This window comes from Nannospalax galili, unplaced genomic scaffold (genome assembly GCF_000622305.1).
Source record: "Nannospalax galili isolate Female #2095 unplaced genomic scaffold, S.galili_v1.0 scaffold668, whole genome shotgun sequence".
Lineage (NCBI taxonomy): Eukaryota > Metazoa > Chordata > Mammalia > Rodentia > Spalacidae > Nannospalax > Nannospalax galili.
This window is the reverse complement of record NW_008358090.1, coordinates 1,737,066-1,756,036: the sequence shown is the minus strand read 5'-3', so window position 1 is coordinate 1,756,036 and position 18,971 is coordinate 1,737,066. Positions and strand designations below refer to the sequence as shown.

The following is an 18,971-nucleotide window of genomic DNA, read 5'->3' as shown; positions in this document are numbered from 1 at the left end:
AATCCCTTGTGGCCCTTCCTTCCATAGTCTGTGTAACTGGCCAAGTACAATGGTTATTCCCCATCCTTTATCCCATGCATTTGTCCACATGGCCCCTCCCACTGACTGTGTCCTCCATGCAGGAGCCGTGCAGTGTTTGTGGAGCTTACCCGCTACAGCCCTGCTGTGGGGCTGCATGCTGCTGTCACACTACGCCTCGAGTTTCCTGTAGCTGGCCATGCACTGGCTGCCTTCAGTGTCCGCCCATTTGCATTACGGAGACTTAGCACAGGCCTGTCACTGCCACTGTTGACCTCGGTATGCCACCTGATACCTGCCCTCTGGATCTGACCATGCTTGATACTGGACACAGCCCTTTCACCCTTGACCACATCCCTCATAGGCTCTACCCCCCTGCAGGTATGCTTGCTGCTGTTTGCCCTGTACTTCTCCGTGGCTGAAGTGCACACCTGGCACAAGGAGGGGTGTACACGAACAGCACAGCCTGGTGCCTGGGCACAGTGGCTACTGGTAGCACTGACAGCAGCCACTGGGCTAGTGCGCCTGGCTCAGCTGGGAATTGCTGACCGCCAGTGGACACGTTTCATGCACAGCCGTCCACACCACTTCACTAGTTTTGACCAGGTTGCTCAACTGGGCTCTGTAGCTGGTAGTCTGGCAGCCTCACTGCTCTTCCTGCTCTTGGTCAAGGTGAGGGCCAAAAGGGTTGATGCAAAGCTGGTGCAGGACTGGGACCTGACCTCCTGGCTGGTACAAGCTGACAACCTACCTCCTGTTTGCAGGCTGCTCAACAGCTGCGGTTTGTGCGCCAATGGTCTGTTTTCGGCAAGACACTGTGCCGGGCCCTGCCCGAGCTCATGGGAGCCACATTAGGCCTGGTGGTGCTTGGTGTGGCCTATGCTCAGGTGGCTGTTCTGGTAGGTGGTGGCTCTCCCATGGTTGGGTAGGGAGGGCTTCAGCCTGGGCATGCCCTTATTTGTATTTTCCTTGTAGCTTATCTCCTTCAGTGCTGACACTCTCCATAACATGGCCCTAGCCTTCCTGGTGCTGTGCCCTGGGGCTAGGGTCCCCACCCTGTGCCCTGTAGAGTCCTGGTATCTGTCCCCACTTCTGTGTGTGGGGCTCTGGGCTCTGCGGGTATGGGGTGCCCTAAGGCTGGGGGCTGTCCTCCTACGTTGGCGGTACCATGCCTTGCGTGGGGAACTCTATCGCCCAGCCTGGGAGCCCCAGGACTATGAGATGGTGGAGCTTTTCTTGCGCAGGCTTCGGCTCTGGATGGGCTTCAGCAAAGTTAAGGAGGTGGGTACGGCCCAGTGGGGGGGAGAGGGACACACCCTGGGTCTCGCGAGCCCAGGGTGTAGCCGGACTGACCGAGCCCCTGTGCCGCCCCCAGTTCCGCCACAAAGTCCGCTTTGAAGGAATGGAGCCGCTGCCTTCCCGCTCATCCAGAGGTTCCAAGTCATCCCCAGTCGTGCCTCCATCTAGTACTGGTTCAGATGCTTCACATCCCTCCACCTCATCCAGTCAGTTAGATGGGCTGAGTGCAGGCTTGAGCCGCTCAGCACTGAGGCAGGAGCCAGAGCCCTCTCGCCTCCACACCGTGTTTGAAACCCTGCTGGCTCAGTTTGACCGACTCAACCAGGCCACAGAAGATGTCTACCAGTTGGAACAGCAGCTCCAGAGCTTTCGAGGCCATGGGCTCAGTGGGCCTCCTCCCTCACCTCCCCCTGGCTACACCCCAGGCTCTCAGCCAGCCATGCCCTCCCACCTTTCCCAAGCCAGTCAGGGAATAGATGAGGCTACAGGCCCCAGCAGGGTATCCCTTTGGCTCAAGAACAAGGTTCACCCCAGCAGCACTTAGACCCAAGGGTTTTGGCCTTGCCTTTTCCTGGGCAGACCTGTGTCCTCACCCTGGCTTCTCAGAGCCAGGGTGGACACCACTCAGTATTACTTCCTGCCACCCTCAAGGTTGGGTTAGGCAGAATGGCTGTATGCAAGTTCCCTAGGGCACAGGCATTGTGGCCTTGCCTACGGCCTTCAGCACTTTAGGCTGTGTGACCAGCCAGGACCATGGGTCCCCTCCCCAAAGGAGGACACAGCAGTATTGGACCGAGTGAGTACCTAGCCTCCGAGATGCTAATTTATTTCCCGAGTCCTTGGGTACAGCAGGCTGTGCCCAGCTCCAACCCTAGGCAGCCATCTCCCCTTGCTAAGAGGGCTAAGCTGCACCTCCCACCATCTGACCCCTAAGTTATTACCTCTCCTATTGTCTCTGCAGTGCACTTGCCTCCAGCCACTATTCCCTTTGTATGTCAGTAATTTATACAGGGTTAAAATGTATATATTTTTGTATGTCACTATTTTTCACTAGGGCTGAAGGGCCTAGTGGCTGAAGCTGGGCCCTGTGCCCATTCTTGCCCAGGGTAGGGGCACTGGGGCAGCTGTGTCCACTTACTGGATCCGAGTCTGGCCTTGGGCAGGTACTGGACAGTATTGGGGCTACCATGGCCTTCTTTTCCTCCCTTGTCTGGGACAGGCAGAGAGAAGGTAGCACCTGCTGGTATCAGGTCTGGGCAAGGGCAGGACTAGTATGGGGTAAAGGATGCCAAGACCCCCTGCTGGGGCTGGCCCCCAGAGTGAGGTGAGAGTGGTATGTGATTGCTCGTGTGAGGATGTGTGTGGAGGTGCCTGCTGCCTTTTGTGTACTGCTTCTGTGAGCTCGGCTACAGCCCTAGCCTTGATCCTGCCCCAACCCCAAACAGACAAAGTCAAATAAAGAAGCTGTCTGACTGCTACCTGTGTTCCTCTTCAAGAACTAAGGGGTCAGGTGGACATGGCCACAGGCCACAGTTTATTTTGAGTAAGAGTACAGTCAGGTGGTGTTAGGGAACTGGGAGAGGCATGGCTAGCCACAGGACTCTCTCTGGGCATGGATCTGGCACCTCAGGAGTGCTGATGACCTCATACAAATTCCGTGAAGTCATCTACAGAGGAGATGAGGCGCTTCCGCTGGCCTGTCTCATAGGTGGGCGTAGGCTCAGCTGGGGCTGGAACTGGGGCTTTGGTGTGGGCTAGAGGGTGCATCAGAGGCAAGCTGGGGTTGTAGTGTACCTCTTCACGGATCTATGGGGAGAGAAGGCCTTGATAGTGAACCCAGAAGAGGCAGTACGTACTCTGCTCAAACCAGACTCTCCCCCGACCCTACTCAGCCATCACTGGTCAGAAGAAGCCCTGTCCTCCCTACCCGGTGGCGGAGACGCTTAATGTGGCGGAGCCGGGCGATCCACTTGGAGGGATAGATATCGGTAGGGTTGGAGCGGCTATGGTGCACCTGTGAGGCCATCTGGGGACCCCAAAGAATGGTTAGTCCAGGAGTACCTATGAGCCCATCTCCCTGCTGGCCCTAGTCTGCAGCCTTCACTCACATTTGCATGCAGGGCCATCTGGCGGGCCACAAAAGACAGGTTGCGGTCAGAAACAATCTTGGCCACACTGGTGTCCACAAGGCCCTCCATGTCTGGGGAGACACAGTGTTCATACCTGGTTCAGGCCCAGCTACCACCTCACCCAGCCCAAGGCTTACCTTTCCTGCACTGCAGGGTCAACAGGTTGCACTCATAGTCCAGCGGCGTGATGATCACGTGGACAAAGTTGAACTGGCCCTGACCAGACAAGAGGAAAATCATCCTGGCACAAGCATGTGCCGAGGGCCACTCCACCTCACTGCTCTGTTAAAGGCTTGTCACCTTAATGAGCAGCATTTGGCCACCTGCCCTTATCTCTGACTAAACCCAACTTAGTCTGTACCTGGGCCCCAATACTGCAAGTGCTAGTGCATTTAAGGTCACAGTATATAGTACCTATCCACACCCACATCCAGTCTATCCATGGGACCTAGAGCTATCAGGCTTGGCTTTCACACTGCCACACTAACCATCCTGAGGCCCAGTTCTCTCGGGATGACACTGCCCTGGGTGGACCCATGGGCCCCATCTCAGTGTTCTAGTGTCCTGGGCTCCTCACAGAACTCCAGCCCTCTCCCATATTCTCTACCCTGAGGCCCTGCTGTGTCCTTTGTGGCTTCTGGTGTATTCTGAACACCCTAGAGCTGTTTTGGACTGCCTGCCAGCCTGGACTGTGCCTGGCTCTTCCCACTACCCTGATGTTCATAAGTTGAGTCCACAGGTAATATTAGTGCTGAATGATGACAAACCTCTACAAAGGACACAAGGCCTAGCAGGGCTACCTCAAGAGGCTGAGGATGATGGGCCCTTAGAAGCCCCTCTAAGCACCTACTAGGCACTACACACCTTATTAGGCACATGTTCACCTACCACTCTGATGTGGGAAACAGGCTATGTGATGGTGTCCCCTGTGTTGCTGATAGTGTATCATAGCGCATGAAGTTCCCAAGTGGGGCAGCCTTCCTAGGACATTCAAAGCCATCCCAAGATATACTAGCAAACATTTTCACAGATGGCCTAGGCTGCTGATAAGCCTGGAAGGCTTTGGTAGTAAACCCAGAAGAGGTAGCACATACTCTGCTCAAGCCAGCTACCCTAGTCAGCCACCACCTTTGTAAGGAAGCCCCTACTCCCTACCAGGTAGTGGAGACAATGTAGCAGAGCCAGGTGATTCACTTGGAGAGATAAGTCTCCTGGGGTTGGAGCAGCCTGGGAGGCCAGGCAAAAGTGGCCAAGGTGGTGGTGGTGGCAGAACTCAGGCATTCCCTGAGTGCCCAGCACACTTGAGATCCCACTCACCTTAATGGTGCCCAGTCTGAAGTCCTCACCAGAGTCATTGTAGACAATAGAAACAAAATCATTGCCTAGATGCCGTTTCTTGTCACAGCGGTGCTTGTCTACATCCTTGGTGGGCATCAGGGTGGCAATGTGGAAGACAGCTGTAGGGTGGGTGACGCTGGGCTGGGTGCCAGGATGGGACAACTAGGGCTGAGTTTGGGGGCCCAGGCTGACCCCTCTGCAACCCACCAGACTTCCCTTGGCTTCTCCAACAGCAATTAGCTCCTCTCCCAGAGGGTGGGGAATCAGGCCAACCTACAGGAGGTACGCTTTGAGGCTGTTACATACCTTGCATGATATCGTCATGCCAGCAGTAGGTGAACTGGCCATCCTCACCACACACATCCAGTCCACCCAGGTACACCTTGTCAGGCTGGCAGTCCTTGAGCTCAATGAGTCGGCCCAAGCCTGTCAGGAACTCTGTGTACCTGTAGGAGCCGTGCTCATTTGACAGGATGGCCAGCTCGCTGCTGCTCTGTAGCCAGAAGAGTAGAACGGTACCAGCTCAATTTGCCGTAGATGGAAGGCAAATGTAGCCATCACTGTCTCCACTCAGTGCTTCATGCTTACAGCTGCCCAGTTCTTATATCCTGGTGTCACCTGAGCTCCCGCCTTTCTTCTACCCACACATTCAGCCAACAAAGACCTCAGCACACCCAGAACCTAGCACTGCTCAGCAACCCTGCACCCCCACCCAAGCCTGTTGTCCTCATCTAGAATGTCCACACCCAACTCCATCAAGACTCCACACAGCAGCCAGAGGGATGTTTGTTCCCTTCTTTTGGAGACAGGGTCTTACTACATAGCCCTGGTTGGCCTGGAATTTGCTATGTAGACCAGGCTGGCCAAGAACTCAAAAGAGATCATCTGCCCCTATTTCTCTTTCCCAAGTGCTGGGATTAAAGCTGTGTGCCACCATGCCCAAGAGGGATGCTTTCAAAACATAGGTGTCGTGGCAACCTCTTGGCTCAAAACAGTCCAGGGACTCCACCACACTTTAGGACAAAAGTGCAGCCCATGGTCATATACTGGGCTGAGGGTGCCCATGATGGCCCTCCACCTCCTGCCATACCCCTACACTCAAGAGTGGACCACCCCAGGGTCTTTGCACTCTGCTATGCTTGTACCCTGCAGTCCTCACAGCTCTGCATATCTACGTGTCAACCTGTCATCTCACAGCTGTGCCCCTGGAGCAGGGCATAAACTGCCAATGCTCCAGAGGAGCAAAGCACCACAGACGGAACTCTAAGGAGAGGCCCTCAGGACTTCCTTGGGAGCCAAGGGCCCCATGCTGGCCCCAGGGCCCAGAAGCCTTACCTGGCCTTCTCCCACATACAGGACAGCAATTTTGTGGGTGTCATAGGACGGGATCTGGTCAAGGAGCTGCACTGACCGCTCGAAGGACTGTAGCCACATAGAGCCTAAGTGAGTTTAGGGCGGAGACTACCCTCTTGTCAGCCACCAACCTAGACAGCCTCCCCAGCACCAATTCTCAGGATTGTCCCTACCCAGATAGAATATAACCTGCTACAACAAGAGGCTAGAACTTCTCTGGTTATTGTTGCCCCCAACCCCACAGTGGGAGAGGAAGAGCAGGCCTACCTCATTGGGCAACAGGATGGGCTTATTGGACTCATCACCAAAAAAGGGTGAATGGTAGAGTTGCAGAAACACAAAGCTGCAGAGGAAGCAATAGTGAGGGCAGAAAGCAGGAGGGCCTGGGTTGTGTGGGCAAGTACCCTCCCTCCTTGTGGTTCCCACCAGCCACATGGAGGACATGAGGATCCACATGCCCACCAGCTCTACCCAGGGTCCACGAGCAAGAGGACCCCTCCCCCTTCCTCTGGAGTTGGTGCCAACTTGGGGCTGGTGCCCACCTAGGGTTGATGCCTGGCACTTTTTCAGCACTGGAGGCCGCAGCTCTGCTCTTGAAGGCATCCCTCTCCACCCTCTTACCCCTGCGTGATGGGGCCGAGTCAGAGATGGTATAGCCTCGAGGCCGAAGACCACTAGGGGAGCGGGGGGAACTGGAAGGCAAGGGACCTTCAGGTGGGACTGAGTCCTGGCGCTCTTTGCGTGAGGCTGACCAGGCAGCTGCTTCCCCATCCAGGATCCCAGATTGGGACCGGGCCTTAGCCTCAGGACTCAGACGTCCAACATCAGCTTTGTCCCCTAGGTCCCCAAGGATATCTTGCAAGGTCTGCAGCTCAGGAGAGGAGCTAGACTTGCTCAGGGGCTGTGAGGGCTGGAAGGAGAGGTCCACTGCAGGCCGAGCCCCCTCGGAGGAGATGGCCCGCTCAATAGGGATGCCCCCAGCAGCCAGCTCCTCTGTGTGGGGCTTCTCTTCCTGGCTAGACGCTGAGGATGACTGCAAAGACCATCCAAAAGAAGCATCCTTAGAAGGCACCCAAGCACCAGGCTCCTCTGGCACCCCCTCCAGTCCCCTGGCTATGGCCCCCACCCTTCCTGGGCCTATGCTGAGCAGAGAAGTCAAGAATTCCACAGGCTAAAGGAGTCCCACAATAAAGGCCACCATGATGGAGAGGAGACTCAAATGATCTGAGCAGGAGGGACACTGGGGAAGAGCTGGCCATTTCTTAATCAAGGAAAAGACTTGCCAAGTTCACAGGGCAAGTTAGTGCAAAGCCAGAAGGCCTGAAACAGAAGCTGTACTCTGTTCCCTTTCAATGGCACTCACCCTGCTATAGGTGTCAGGACGTTGGCAGTGCCTGTCTGTACCTAATGCTGCCTCGAAGTCTTCCAATTCGGGGGGCTCCAATGGCACATGAGCCTCTCCTGGACTTCCTTCCTCAAGAACCACAGCAGAGTCTGGGAGAATACAGACAGGGCTGCTGGGTGCTGGGCCAGGTGGATGCTCACATGGCCTCAGAATACCAGCTTCTCCTTGCTGGAAAGGCAGCACCCTGTACCCTGCCCGTGGCTGCCACTGAAGAAGGCTGGGGGTGGACTCTGATGGCTTTGGGGGAGGCCTGGCTGGCTCTAGTGCCTCCTGCAGTTCAATGGGAAGCAATTCTGCCCACCTGAGTCCATTAGAAGCTACCTCAGCGTCTCTAGCAAGGTAAATGGGCAAGAGCACCACAAGGAGCCCCACTCAAGACAGGCCCTGGCTTGGGAGGAGTGCAGTGCCTGAGGCCAGCCCTGAGACTGAGGAAAGAGGTCCAGTTTCTCCAGGACTTGGGACTGAGTAAGAAGCTGGTGGGGGTTGTCCCCATCTGCAGACTTACAACTCACTCTGAGGAAAGAAGCTCGCCTTCAGTTCTGGTTCTCAAGGGATGAGGTCCCCGAGCAGCATTTCCCAGGCCAACACAAGTGTGGGTAAGAAGCAATCAAGAGCAGACTATGACGCCCTCCCCTGGCCCCTGCCCACACTCCAGCACCCATGTGTACAATGCCCTTCCCTACTGGCTCCTGTACACATGGGGGAACCTGTAGGGCAACCTGTGAGAGCCAAGGGCAACCAGCCAGGAACCTTGTCAGTAAGGTGTGTGACCAGCTATGATGAAAAGCAGATACAGTCCACTTTTGTGGTTCATAATACCAATCAGACCATCAATAGACAGGAAAAGGTCAGCTCAGCTGAGCCCTAGGGCCAGGCTCAACCGCAACAACTGTCACCCACTGAAATCAAAGAGATATGGGGCTACCCCAACTCTGTCATCCAGAGGCCACATACAGCTCAGAAGCAGAGCTCATCTCAGAAGGCCACAGGTCAAAGGGTTCCCATGGGCAAAGCACAGGCATCCTGCACAGATGTCCTCATGTTAGCCAGGACCCTGCTCCCCAAGGGCGATGAGAGGCTCAGCCAGCCATGGAGGGTGACCAGATGAGGGCGATGAGAACAGCATCTATGAGGCAGAGTGGCGCTCTGCAGACCACATGGCTTCCTCACAGGGATGTGCCAATACCTGCCCAGGAAACGCTCCTGTGCAGCTGTCCTTGGCAGCTGGACTGGTACAGGGAGGAGAAAGAGGCCACTGCAAGGCAACCACGCGAGCAGCCGTGTCAGCAGCAGACTGCACAAGGCCGAGCAGAGAGGATGGGCACAGCCCCAGGCCTGGAGAGGAGAGAGGGGAGGGCCAGCGGCGGCCAGGGCCAGCACACAGGGCTCCCAGCTCTCCAAACAGCATGCGCAGCCTTTGGGAGTTCAATGCTGGTCAGCTGCCCAAATACAGACATCCTCAGCCTCCAAGTGCCATCTGTGGCCACGGAGGATGGCCAAGGGCTTGGCTGGGTAGTACTGGCAGGGCTGGGGAATACACAGGCAGGCAGATTCAGACATCCCACCCCAAGCCCAGGGGGATGCTCAGCTGCCCACAGTGCCTCCTCACCCAGGGCAACAGCCCCTGTGGAGGTGCTGGCATAGACTCCACAGAGCACCACACATGCCCAGGAACTGCCAACTCCAGCAGCATCCTGGTTGCTGCCAGCAAGTACCAGTCTCCAAGGAAGAGGGTTTCTATAGCAGGCATAAGCCTGCTGCCTAACTTCAGGGCCTAGAACACTAGTATCTTCTTCCCCAAAGATCCTGAAGATGACATGATGGCAGGCCTCTGTATAGAGAACCATGCCGCCATCAAACAAGGAACCTAGGATCCAGCACTGCCCATGCTCCCATGCTCACCTGTGTTAGAGCGCGGGAGAGGAGGGGGCTTGGCTGTACCAGCCGCTGGCACTGACAGTGACTTGTACAGAGCTGTGTCCCGGTGCTCCTTGAAGCGCTCAGCAGCCATGAGGGCATTGGACAGCTCTTGTAGGGGCATGTTGTTGATGTCAGAGGAGAAGGGGCTGAGTGGGTTCTCCAGGCTCATCAGCCAGCTGGTGTTTCCTGGGGGTGGCCAGCACCTCAAGTCCCAGGCCACACTTCCCACACCCACCCCACAGAGAACCCCCAAGGACCCAAGGACCTTCCACAACAGCTTTACATTCATTCAAGCTTTTTGGGTCGCCCCAGGTGAGCATATGCACTGAGGCCAAGCAAGCCAGACATCAAGCAGAGGCTAGCAGCCTAGAGCCATGGCCTTCTCCTCCCACCACACACCCATAGTACCTCAGGACTGTTCTTGGCTCAGTAACAGGCCCTATATGCCCATCACAGGCTAAAATTATATGCTAAATTCTACCCCCCCAGGACCTCAGAATGTAGAAATGGGTTTTTTTTTTGTTTTTTTTTTTTTGAGTGTCACTATGCAAGCCCTGGCTGGTCTGGAACTTGTTATGTAGACCAAGCTAGCCTTGAGCTCAGAGAGATATTCCTGCCTCTGCCTCCCAAGCGCTGGGCTTAAAAGGAGTGCCCAGCCCAGAAATGGCACCTTTAAAAAGGTAATCAAGGCTGGGTATGGTGGCACATGCTTTTAATCCCAGCACTCAGCAGGCTGAGGCAGGTGGATCTCTGTGAGTTCCAGGACAGCTGGGGCTACAAGGAGACCCTGTCTCAAAAAAAGACCAAAAGGTAATCAAGGCTGGGGATGGTGGCACATGCTTTTAATCCCAGCACTCAGCAGGCTGAGGCAGGTGGATCTCTGTGAGTTCCAGGACAGCTGGGGCTACAAGGAGACCCTGTCTCAAAAAAAGACCAAAAGGTAATCAAGGTAAAATGAGATCACATGGGTGGGCCCTAATCTAATCTGAAACATTGACACCCATAAGGACACAAGGCGAAGGTAGCCATCTGTAGGCCTAGAAGTCTCAGAAGGACCGGCCTACCTACACCTAGTCTTGGCTTCTGACCGCTACACTGGCAGAACAAACATCTGACGGGCAGGCCACCCTGTTTGGTACTTTTCAAGGCAGCCTCCCCTCAGCCACCTCCTGACTCAAGACCAGTCCCAAGGTAAATGTCCTCAATGCCCTTATGCTTGCTGCTCTGGGTCCACAGCCTAGGGTAAACTGTTGCACACTCAGTATGTGGGGAGGGGGCCCCTCTGAGAAGTTCCAGCATGCCTCCCTTCTCAGTACCTGTGGGCCTGCGGACCAAGATTTCAGCCCAGCCCTGGGTCAGCAAGGGCACATAGGCAGCCAGATTTGTCTTCTCTGCTGCTGCTGGAAGCTGGGTGCTTCCAGAGGCCTTTTCAGGCTTTGCAGTTGGTACAGTCTGTGGTCCCAGAGAAGCAGGGCCACCTGAGGTGTGAGTAGCTGGGGTGTCCAGGGCACCAACTCGAAGGCCATGGCCCCCTAAAGACAAGGGGGTAGAGGACTAGTGATTACCGCATGCCCAGTGCAAAGTCCCCAGTGTAGGGCAGGCCCCTATACCCAGGGTCTAGCCAGCCTGGAAGTACCAAGCCCATGCCCAGAGAGTCAGATCAAGACAACCCCAGTCCCTGGGTTCTAGCCCTACTGGGCTGAGAACAGCAAAGGGGCCCTAGACCTGCCCCTGAGATGAACCACAGCTCATCTAAGCATAACAGAGAAAGCTCTAAGTGAGCTGGGCTTCAGGCTCCTCAGTCTACTGCCAAGCAGAAGAGTCATACCTCCACATAGACCAAAACAACTGTACCACAAGGACCATATCCAAGGCCAGCAGGAAGCTGGTCAGGCCTGAAGTCAACCAGCAGGCACTTAGTACCAAGGGGCCTTCCTGTATACTAGGCCCAGCCAGGAGGGACTGAGGGGCAATAGGCATTGGCCAGGGAGATGGCTGAGGTAAAGGCTCACCTGACATGGAACGGACCCGATCCCGGGCCCCACGGGATACCTGCTGCCCAGCCTGAGACTCCAGCTTGGCTGGTGCTTCCTTTGTCTGCCTCATGCACATGCCAGGATCAGAGCTGAGGATAAAAGTGCCCACATACAGGGTCAACCAGGGCCCCCAGGGTTTCTAGGACTGCAGTGCACATAGAAGAAAGGGGCTATCACCTTGAATCAGGGCTACCCTGCAGCTCCCCTGAGTCCAGGCCCAGCAATGACCGGGTGCCAGTCCCCACACTTGTTGTCACGGTGACAAGCTTATTTCCAACCAGCCAAGTTTTGGTCCTACCGCCTGCCAAGAGGAACTCTCCTACAGGAGACCTGAAAGCATAAGAGTATCAATTTCCAGCTTCCCTGGGCAGAGGCAAAAGGTCAGGCAAGGGTTCTCACCTCCTGAAGGCCAACTGGACCTCAAGATACTAGAGCAGCTGCCAATGGGCATCCAATTCAGCCACAGAGGAACAGCTACCCCTCCCACCTCCAGTGCCTCAGCCCAGTAGTGCAGCTCACACCTCTTGGGGACTGCAGTGAAGTTGGAGAATACATATCGGGCCATCATGTCCAGACATGTTTCTGTGAGCTCCAGGTGGAGATTCTTCAAATTGTCATCAGCCTGGGCCATGGAGTTCTCATCTGCAGACCCCAGGCTGGCACTGGTAAGGGATGTCTGTATCCTGCTGGAGCGAAAAACCATGCTGGGGTCAGGGGACAGGGCTGAGGGCAGGACCAGGCAGAGCCACCTACTACCAGGGGCCAAAGCTCAATGCATGCATGGCCAATATGGCCTTGCTCAGAAAAGAGGCCACCAGGCCCAAGGTGCAGTGGCCAGAGGAGCTGCAGCCTCGCAAACATGTGGACTTTATCATCCCAGAGCAGAGGGGAGGTGCATCATGGGAAAGCCCCTCTGGTCGGAACAGAGCTGAGAGATTGGTGAGACAGACTGTCTCTCTACTGAAGCACACAGGAGTTAGCCATGGCTGCTGCGCGCAGCTTAGTCATGCAGACTGAGGGACCATAGGGGGACAGAGCAAGATTGCATTCTGCCTACATGGCCACTTCCTGGAGGACATGGAATGGCTGGGCTTTGGGTGTAGCTTTTGGCCATCATGCTTGGGCCAGGTAAGCTAGGGACACTGCTCAAGTGCCATTCATACCCCAGGGACCGAGGGAAAGCCTTTTGTAGGTTTAGCCAAATTTCAGGGCCCCTTAGCTACATTGTGTTTATAAAGAATCTGCCAGAAAGGAGTTGAGCGGTGAGTCCCACTGAGCACCTCACTGTCCTCCAGCTCACAAAGGCTACCCTGAGACTGTAGCCCAAGGCAGGCATTAGCAAAGAGCTATGTTTTAGAATGGTAGATGCCACATCCATGAAAGGGCTTGTAGGTGAGGGAAAGATACCCCATCACTAGTGCAGCCTGGACTAACAGGCACAATCCACAGGAAGATGCTGGCACCTAAGCCTGGGGCCTGGTCCCCCCTTCCCAGAATGGACTCTATCCCAGATCCCTATATAAAAACCTCTAGTTCCCTAACAAAGCCCAAGAAGAAAATTTTCCCTACAGAATGCAAGCTCAAACTCAAGAGAGTATCCACTTGACCTACACAGGTGCAGTTTAGATTTGCAAATTCTTTGCTATCTAGAGACAAGCCTGCAGGGGCTGGGCTAGCCTTTCAAACTTCTCAAGAGCAGCCATCCATCCCAGGATGGTCTCTGAGGAGGCTGTGCAGCCAGCTGTTCTTATCCAGGGCTTGGACAGAATGCAACCTTCCCACCCCTCGCCACCAGGCTCCCTGGGCTGGGACCAAGTTCTTCTCTAGTTCTGGTCAGGGAGGGCCGCCGGCAGGCGAGGAGGTCATGCAAGCAGCCCCATGCACCACCACCCGGGTGCTCACAGGGCCAAGCTCCAGGGTCTGTGCCCCCCGCCCAGCTCAGCCCCACTACCTGCGGACCACATGTTCAGACACACTGATGCTGCGGCACCGGAAGGCCTCGGCTGCACAGCTTTCTTTGAATTCTTTCACAGGTGGAGAGTTATTCAGGCCTTGTTTGGGGGCTCTGGCTATCCTCAAACTACCGGGCGAGGAAGGAAGCCCCAAGCCCCAGAGAGCCCAGCTCCCAGGAGAGGGAGAACAAGCCATTGAAGGGGTGAGGAGGAAAGGTCCCAGGCCACAGGGTCAAGATGAAGTCCCAGGGTGAGATGAACAAAAGAACCATGCCAAAGGACAGTGAGCAGGGGAAGAGACAGAAAACAAAAATGCATAAAATATAGCTTGTAAATGCAACTGAGAAAATGTAAGGTTTCACGCATGATACCAAAACAAAAGACATTAGTGCAAATTAAATGTGTGGATCGCCCTGCACGGCAGATTCCAGGCTGTGCTGACCATGAAATCCCTATTCACCCCATGGAAAGACCTTGAGGCCCACCCCTGGGGCACACTGTCAAAAGAGGCCAGTTCTTGGCATAAGGCCCAAGAGCCACCAAATGGAAGCTCTGGCCAGTGATGGCGAAGCTGATACCCTTCAGCCCCAGCCCAGGGGCTTGAGTATAGGCTGCGCTGGAAAGTGCCGTATCCCACCCAGGGAGAGCTGAGACAGCCCGCAGGAAGCGGGGCAGGCAGGGCAGCCGGGCAATGAGGTGCAAACGAGAACATGGAGGACTAGCACAGCTGTTTTCAGATTTGGCACAAGCAGCTGTGATGATAAAAGAGCGTGTCCCTGGTGAGCAGGCTCTAGAGGAAGAAGGGTGGCCCTGGCTGGAGGCTGGGCTAACCAGAGGCCATGGGGCCAAAGAAGGGGCATCCCTGGGTTCTCCCTGGCCAGGCCGGAGTTGCAGGTGTCCTGATACATTTTTGTACTTCTCCAATGCAATGAGACCCAAACTCATACAACATCCTGAACCCTAGTGCAACAATCTGTACTCACGGCCCAGAAAAGCCAGGATGCTGGCACATGGGCTCCACAGGGCTGTAGGCTACAGTGAGCCACATTGACAAATGTGAGGCACCAGTGACATTTGCAGTCAGTCCCTGCCCTGCATCACAAACTTCAGGGCATCTTAGCCCCAGCACACCACACATGGTGCCCCACCTCTACTCCCGCTCCCATTCCTGTCCCATGATCACTAGATGGTCCCAAGTCACAGCCCAGGATCCCACCCCACCTGACACCAAGCATGGCCCCAGCAGGCCCCGAACCTTTTGGGCCTCTCATTGAGACTGGTGCTCCGTGCTCTGAAGCTGTCCTTCTCAGGGGTGTCATCAAAAGACAGGAGGACATTGGAGCGTAGGCCCTGGAGTAGGGGAGACTGAAGCTGTGAAACTGGCTATGGAAAAGCAGGGCAGCAGTTCCTTCCCCATACCCATTTGGGTTGAGTCCAGTGAACCAGTTCAGCAGAGCCAGCTCCTGGGGGCCACAAACAGCCCCAATCAGTTCCCAACTTCCTCTCCATTGTTAATATCCCACTTCATCCACGGCCCCTGGACTAACCTTAGTGATATAAGGAACAAAATCCTTCCGAAAGGGCAGTCGACACCTAATAAACCACATTGCTATGACATGATGGGCCAGACACACGATGTATTGATTGAACCTGGGATGAAAAGAGACAGAAGAACCAGCCTCTCTCTTGGCATCAGTGAGAAACCATCTTGGGGCCCAAAGTTCAGAACAGAGGTGTTGGGGCCTCAGCAGGCTCTTGAGATCAGAGGCTAGCCTAAAAGAAGCGAGGACTGGGGTATGGCTGGGAAGGGGGGATTTGGGCAGCCAGACTTACTTGGAGGGGTTGGTGTATGGCAGAGAGATGGCAAACACACTTGCATACTGCTCTGCAGCGAAGTTTCTGTAGAGGTGGGGTAGCCTGGCCAGAGCTGTGACACAAGGACAGCTTGTAAGGGGAGCCCAGACCAGCCAGCTATGGCCACAGCTGTGGAAACTGTCACTAACATCCTTTTTATTTCTAAAAGTCAGGGTAGCTGTCCACAGCCACCTAAATATAACCTTTCAAACTGCACCCTCAGCTCTCCATCCTGCTGTACCAGCAGCCTATGGTTCCTAAAACAAATCTAACCTTTGGCCTGTATTTGTATGATCCATGAGCTATGAACATTCTGAACACTTTTACAGAGTAATAAGCAAAACAAAAAGATTATATGGCCCACAAGTGTCAACTGTCTTTCCTGTCCTTTCCAAGTGCCAACCCAGCTGTCTAGTCTCTCAAGATCTTACTAGGACATTCTGGCCAGATATACCCAAGGACATAGGAAGAAGGGACCAGCAGGGTATCCTGAACTATTAGCAGTTCTGACAGGTGAGAGACCAAAGGGGTGAGCTAATAAAATCCAAGTGCTCTGAGGGCAGAAAGAAGGTAGAGAGTGCCAGACTGAAGATGGGCTAGAGATTATAGATGTTAGGCAGGCTTCTAAGCAGAGAGGAAAGAACAGCCTATCCCAAACCAGACAGCAAACCACTTAGGGATCTGGCATGGCAGGAGGTGCCAATGCCCAGGTTCCCCAGAGGGCAGCCTGTGTATAAGTTGGAGGGCTGGAGAAATCAACACAGGGTGTTGCTCACAGCCCCGAATTCAAGGGTCCACCCAACGTACTTGCCCACAGGTATATATGTGCATAGTTATGCTTAAGTAGAGCCACACACTCACTGGACAGGAACTCCAGGAGGGGGATGGCCATGCTAGCCGTAGCAGAAATGTGCGTCAGCTTCACCACCAGGACGGGCAGCGCCTTGATGATGATGTCGGGCATCTCTACGCTGCAGATGGCCAGGGCCACCACACACTGGCTGGCACAGCGGTAGATGAGGCCTTGTTCCAGGCAGTAAACCATCTCGCGCTGGGAAGAGCAAGATGCTATGGGTCCACCTGCCATTGGCTGGCAATGGTATCCCTGGCCCCTGCCCACAGAAAGGACCAAGCTACTCTAGTGTACCAAGTACTTCCCCAGGTCTTATTTTCTCCTTGCCCCTGCTCTGAGATGACTCTTGGAGAAGAGAAGGGACAGGTCTTAGGAAGGCCCTTCAATGTCTACATGAGCCCACTCTCACAGATGACACCCCATCCCATGGCCAATAAGATGAAACCAGATGTACTGGACCCACAACCCCTTCATTCTATGCCTCCCAAAGGGCTGGGTACATCAGCTGATATAGCAAGTTCCTAGGTCCCATGCCCACCCTGAATAGTGTGGTCTATGAAGACAACAACAAAATGATAGCTCAGGACACAGATTGGGGCTCAATGCCCCCACAATAGTTCTGCCTCCTTGAATCTGCCACCAAGAAACATTTCATACTCAGGAACCCTCCATAATCCTTTGGCCCAGCTTGGACAAGCTGCTCTCTGGGACAATGCCAGTAGGGGTTCTAGGGTGCACTCCAACATGCAAGGGCTTCTATTCAAGCTGGGCCTGTGCATGGAGACTCAGCATCAGTTACTGTGTGCAGTCAGGAACCTGGGCTCAGGGGAAAGACAGGCCTAGGTTGAGCCTCAATCCCTCTCCTAGCTGCCAAGACTGTGAGAGCAGGTTCCTGACCTCACTAAGAGTGCCATTTTGTTATGGAGGCATACTACAATCTAGGTGATACAGGGAGGGTGGTAACAGCAATATAGAGTAACAGGAACAAGCACTGCTAGCACCCTGACAAAAGAGATGTGTCAGCCAGGGGTTCTGGCCCATCCACTCCACTTCTTAAAACTGGCCCAGTCACCTGTCCCCCAACCCAGCAGAAACAGTTCAAGGAGTGCTTCTCAAAGTGGGTTAGGGTTAGGTGCTTCTAGGGAGGGGAGGACAATGAGCACAAAGGTCATAGTGAAGCCTAGAGCCTGGATGGTATGTGAAGTGCTGTGCCTTGGATTCAGCTGTCTTCAGTACCAGGTTGGATGACAGGCACTGGCCCACAGCATGGAGCAAAGCCAGCTGATCTTACACCAGCCCAGCAGTTAGCTCACAAAGTGCCCTGTGCCTCCTTGTCCCTTTCCTATATCTCACCTGTTTGGTTTTGTCCAAATAGTTGTGGTAAGAGATTAATGCCGTCAATACAGGAACCACAGCTAAGTGCAGATCGGTTCTAGAGAAGCCTTCTGGGGTACCTCGGAGTCGCTCAAGGGTCTTTGGTCCTGAAAGCTAATGATCAATACCTAGCTGTGAAGCCCCTGAACCATGGCTAGATCCCCAGGAGGCCAGAGGACACTGGGAAAGCCTAGGAAACTTCAAGGGTCAGAAGCCCAGAAGACTCCCTTCTTCTCCTGGCAGAGGTCTTTCTGCCTCTTTAGAGATATGGGAAACATCATCTTGTGACAATGAGGCAGGGTAGGCTATGACCACACAAGTGTCCCAGTCTGGAGGATGGGAGACTCAGGACATGCATACTCAGTAATGTACCCTGGACCAGGACTTCCAATGCACCATATCTGGTAGTGGACAGGAGTTTCTAGGGCATTTTTGGCCCCTCACAGCCTCTGTCAGCCTCAGGGGCATGGTCTGTGCTCTAGGTGAGGGCCAAGGCTTGCTCTGAAGGACAGAGGGTCCCAGTCAGACAGGTGGCAGGTCTCTATACTCCTTCCAGAGGGCTCCCTATATTTTGGAGAAGAGTCTAGATAGACCACGGCTCCCACCCCTACTACAAAGGCTGAGAGAAGCTGGCACAGGGTGTTACCATGGAGCAGAGGGCAGAAGACAACTGGTCAACACTGCAAGGGGAGGTGAAAATGAGGACCTTGTAGCGCAGCGACTCTGGCAGCTTGCTGAGCACTAGCTTCAGCACCTTCCAGTCAGTTTCCTAGGGGGAGAGAAGACAATCAGGGTGTCAGGGCTCTCTAGACGCAGGAAACAGAAGACTGGTCAGTGTTTAAAACTATGTAGCCAGACCGCTAAAAGGCTTCCAGATTCCTGCTCCCTGCTCACATAGGGAGCAAGAGGCCTTGTTAGCCCTGACCTCTGTCCCTGCCACTGTACTAGCAGCTACTACTCAGTGAGCCCTCTGGACATTGAATAGTACCTTGGACAGTGGTGGCTGCCATCCAGAGGCTCAGCTGAGCAGAGGCCCAATGCCACCTCCACAGGCCTAGCTCTGTTCTCCCCTTACCTACCCAATGATGGCTCAGTGACTGCCTGCCTCCAATACTGTACAGAGGGGTCCCAACAGATTCCCACCCCAAGCATCAGCTGAACTTCTACAATAATGACACTGTGGCAGAAGAAAAGAAGTTACCATGGCTGAGGAGGAAAAGGAGAACACAAGTCAACAATCCACAAACCAGTATCACTGTCAGAGAGCCAGTGTTGGCCCAAGGCCATACCTATAGGGAGAACATGAGTTGGAGCTCTCTGACTCAACCTCTGCCAGGTCATGTCTCCATCAGGGATAGCCCACTGCCCAGGGCCAAATCATAAGCAGAAACCCTCTACATTCCCCTGTGACAGAAGGCCAGAATACTCCTGAGAAAGCTC

The 18,971-nt window shown here is 54.6% G+C and overlaps 2 protein-coding genes across 20 annotated transcripts in view; one reads left to right on the top strand and one right to left on the bottom strand.

The window, feature by feature from the left end:
* Pkd1 (polycystin 1, transient receptor potential channel interacting) overlaps positions 1–2,795 on the top strand; it is a 39,291-nt gene extending 36,496 nt beyond the window's left edge. For 6 of the 11 annotated variants that reach the window (XM_029557719.1, XM_029557715.1, XM_029557712.1 and 3 more), the window contains 5 exons: positions 123–297; positions 400–690; positions 783–917; positions 994–1,299; positions 1,394–1,861. In XM_029557719.1, the coding sequence (XP_029413579.1) occupies positions 123–297; positions 400–690; positions 783–917; positions 994–1,299; positions 1,394–1,861 (1,375 nt within the window). Of the gene's footprint in view, positions 1–122; positions 298–399; positions 691–782; positions 918–993; positions 1,300–1,393 lie in introns of all 11 variants that reach the window. The other 5 variants (XM_029557714.1, XM_029557716.1, XM_029557717.1 and 2 more) reach the window with 2 other exon arrangements.
* Positions 2,796–2,823: 28 nt separating this feature from the next.
* Positions 2,824–18,971, bottom strand: part of Tsc2 (TSC complex subunit 2) — a 40,546-nt gene continuing 24,398 nt past the window's right edge. The window contains exons 20-42 of one of the 9 annotated variants that reach the window (XM_008856246.2): positions 18,178–18,300; positions 17,511–17,645; positions 16,166–16,355; positions 15,284–15,377; positions 14,998–15,100; positions 14,706–14,800; positions 13,450–13,578; positions 12,020–12,184; positions 11,676–11,828; positions 11,475–11,587; positions 10,779–10,994; positions 9,445–9,648; positions 8,729–8,797; positions 7,501–7,631; positions 6,680–7,170; positions 6,405–6,480; positions 6,120–6,206; positions 5,091–5,277; positions 4,764–4,903; positions 3,584–3,662; positions 3,426–3,517; positions 3,245–3,343; positions 2,824–3,123 (exon numbers count right to left, since the gene is read on the bottom strand). In XM_008856246.2, coding sequence (XP_008854468.1) covers positions 2,962–3,123; positions 3,245–3,343; positions 3,426–3,517; positions 3,584–3,662; positions 4,764–4,903; positions 5,091–5,277; positions 6,120–6,206; positions 6,405–6,480; positions 6,680–7,170; positions 7,501–7,631; positions 8,729–8,797; positions 9,445–9,648; positions 10,779–10,994; positions 11,475–11,587; positions 11,676–11,828; positions 12,020–12,184; positions 13,450–13,578; positions 14,706–14,800; positions 14,998–15,100; positions 15,284–15,377; positions 16,166–16,355; positions 17,511–17,645; positions 18,178–18,300 — 3,333 coding nt within the window. In that variant the 3' untranslated portion in view covers positions 2,824–2,961. Of the gene's footprint in view, positions 3,124–3,244; positions 3,344–3,425; positions 3,518–3,583; positions 3,663–4,763; positions 4,926–5,090; positions 5,278–6,119; positions 6,207–6,404; positions 6,481–6,679; positions 7,171–7,500; positions 7,632–8,728; positions 8,798–9,444; positions 9,649–10,778; positions 10,995–11,474; positions 11,588–11,675; positions 11,829–12,019; positions 12,185–13,449; positions 13,579–14,705; positions 14,801–14,997; positions 15,101–15,283; positions 15,378–16,165; positions 16,356–17,510; positions 17,646–18,177; positions 18,301–18,971 lie in introns of those variants that run through there. The other 8 variants (XM_008856247.2, XR_001872117.2, XM_008856248.2 and 5 more) reach the window with 8 other exon arrangements.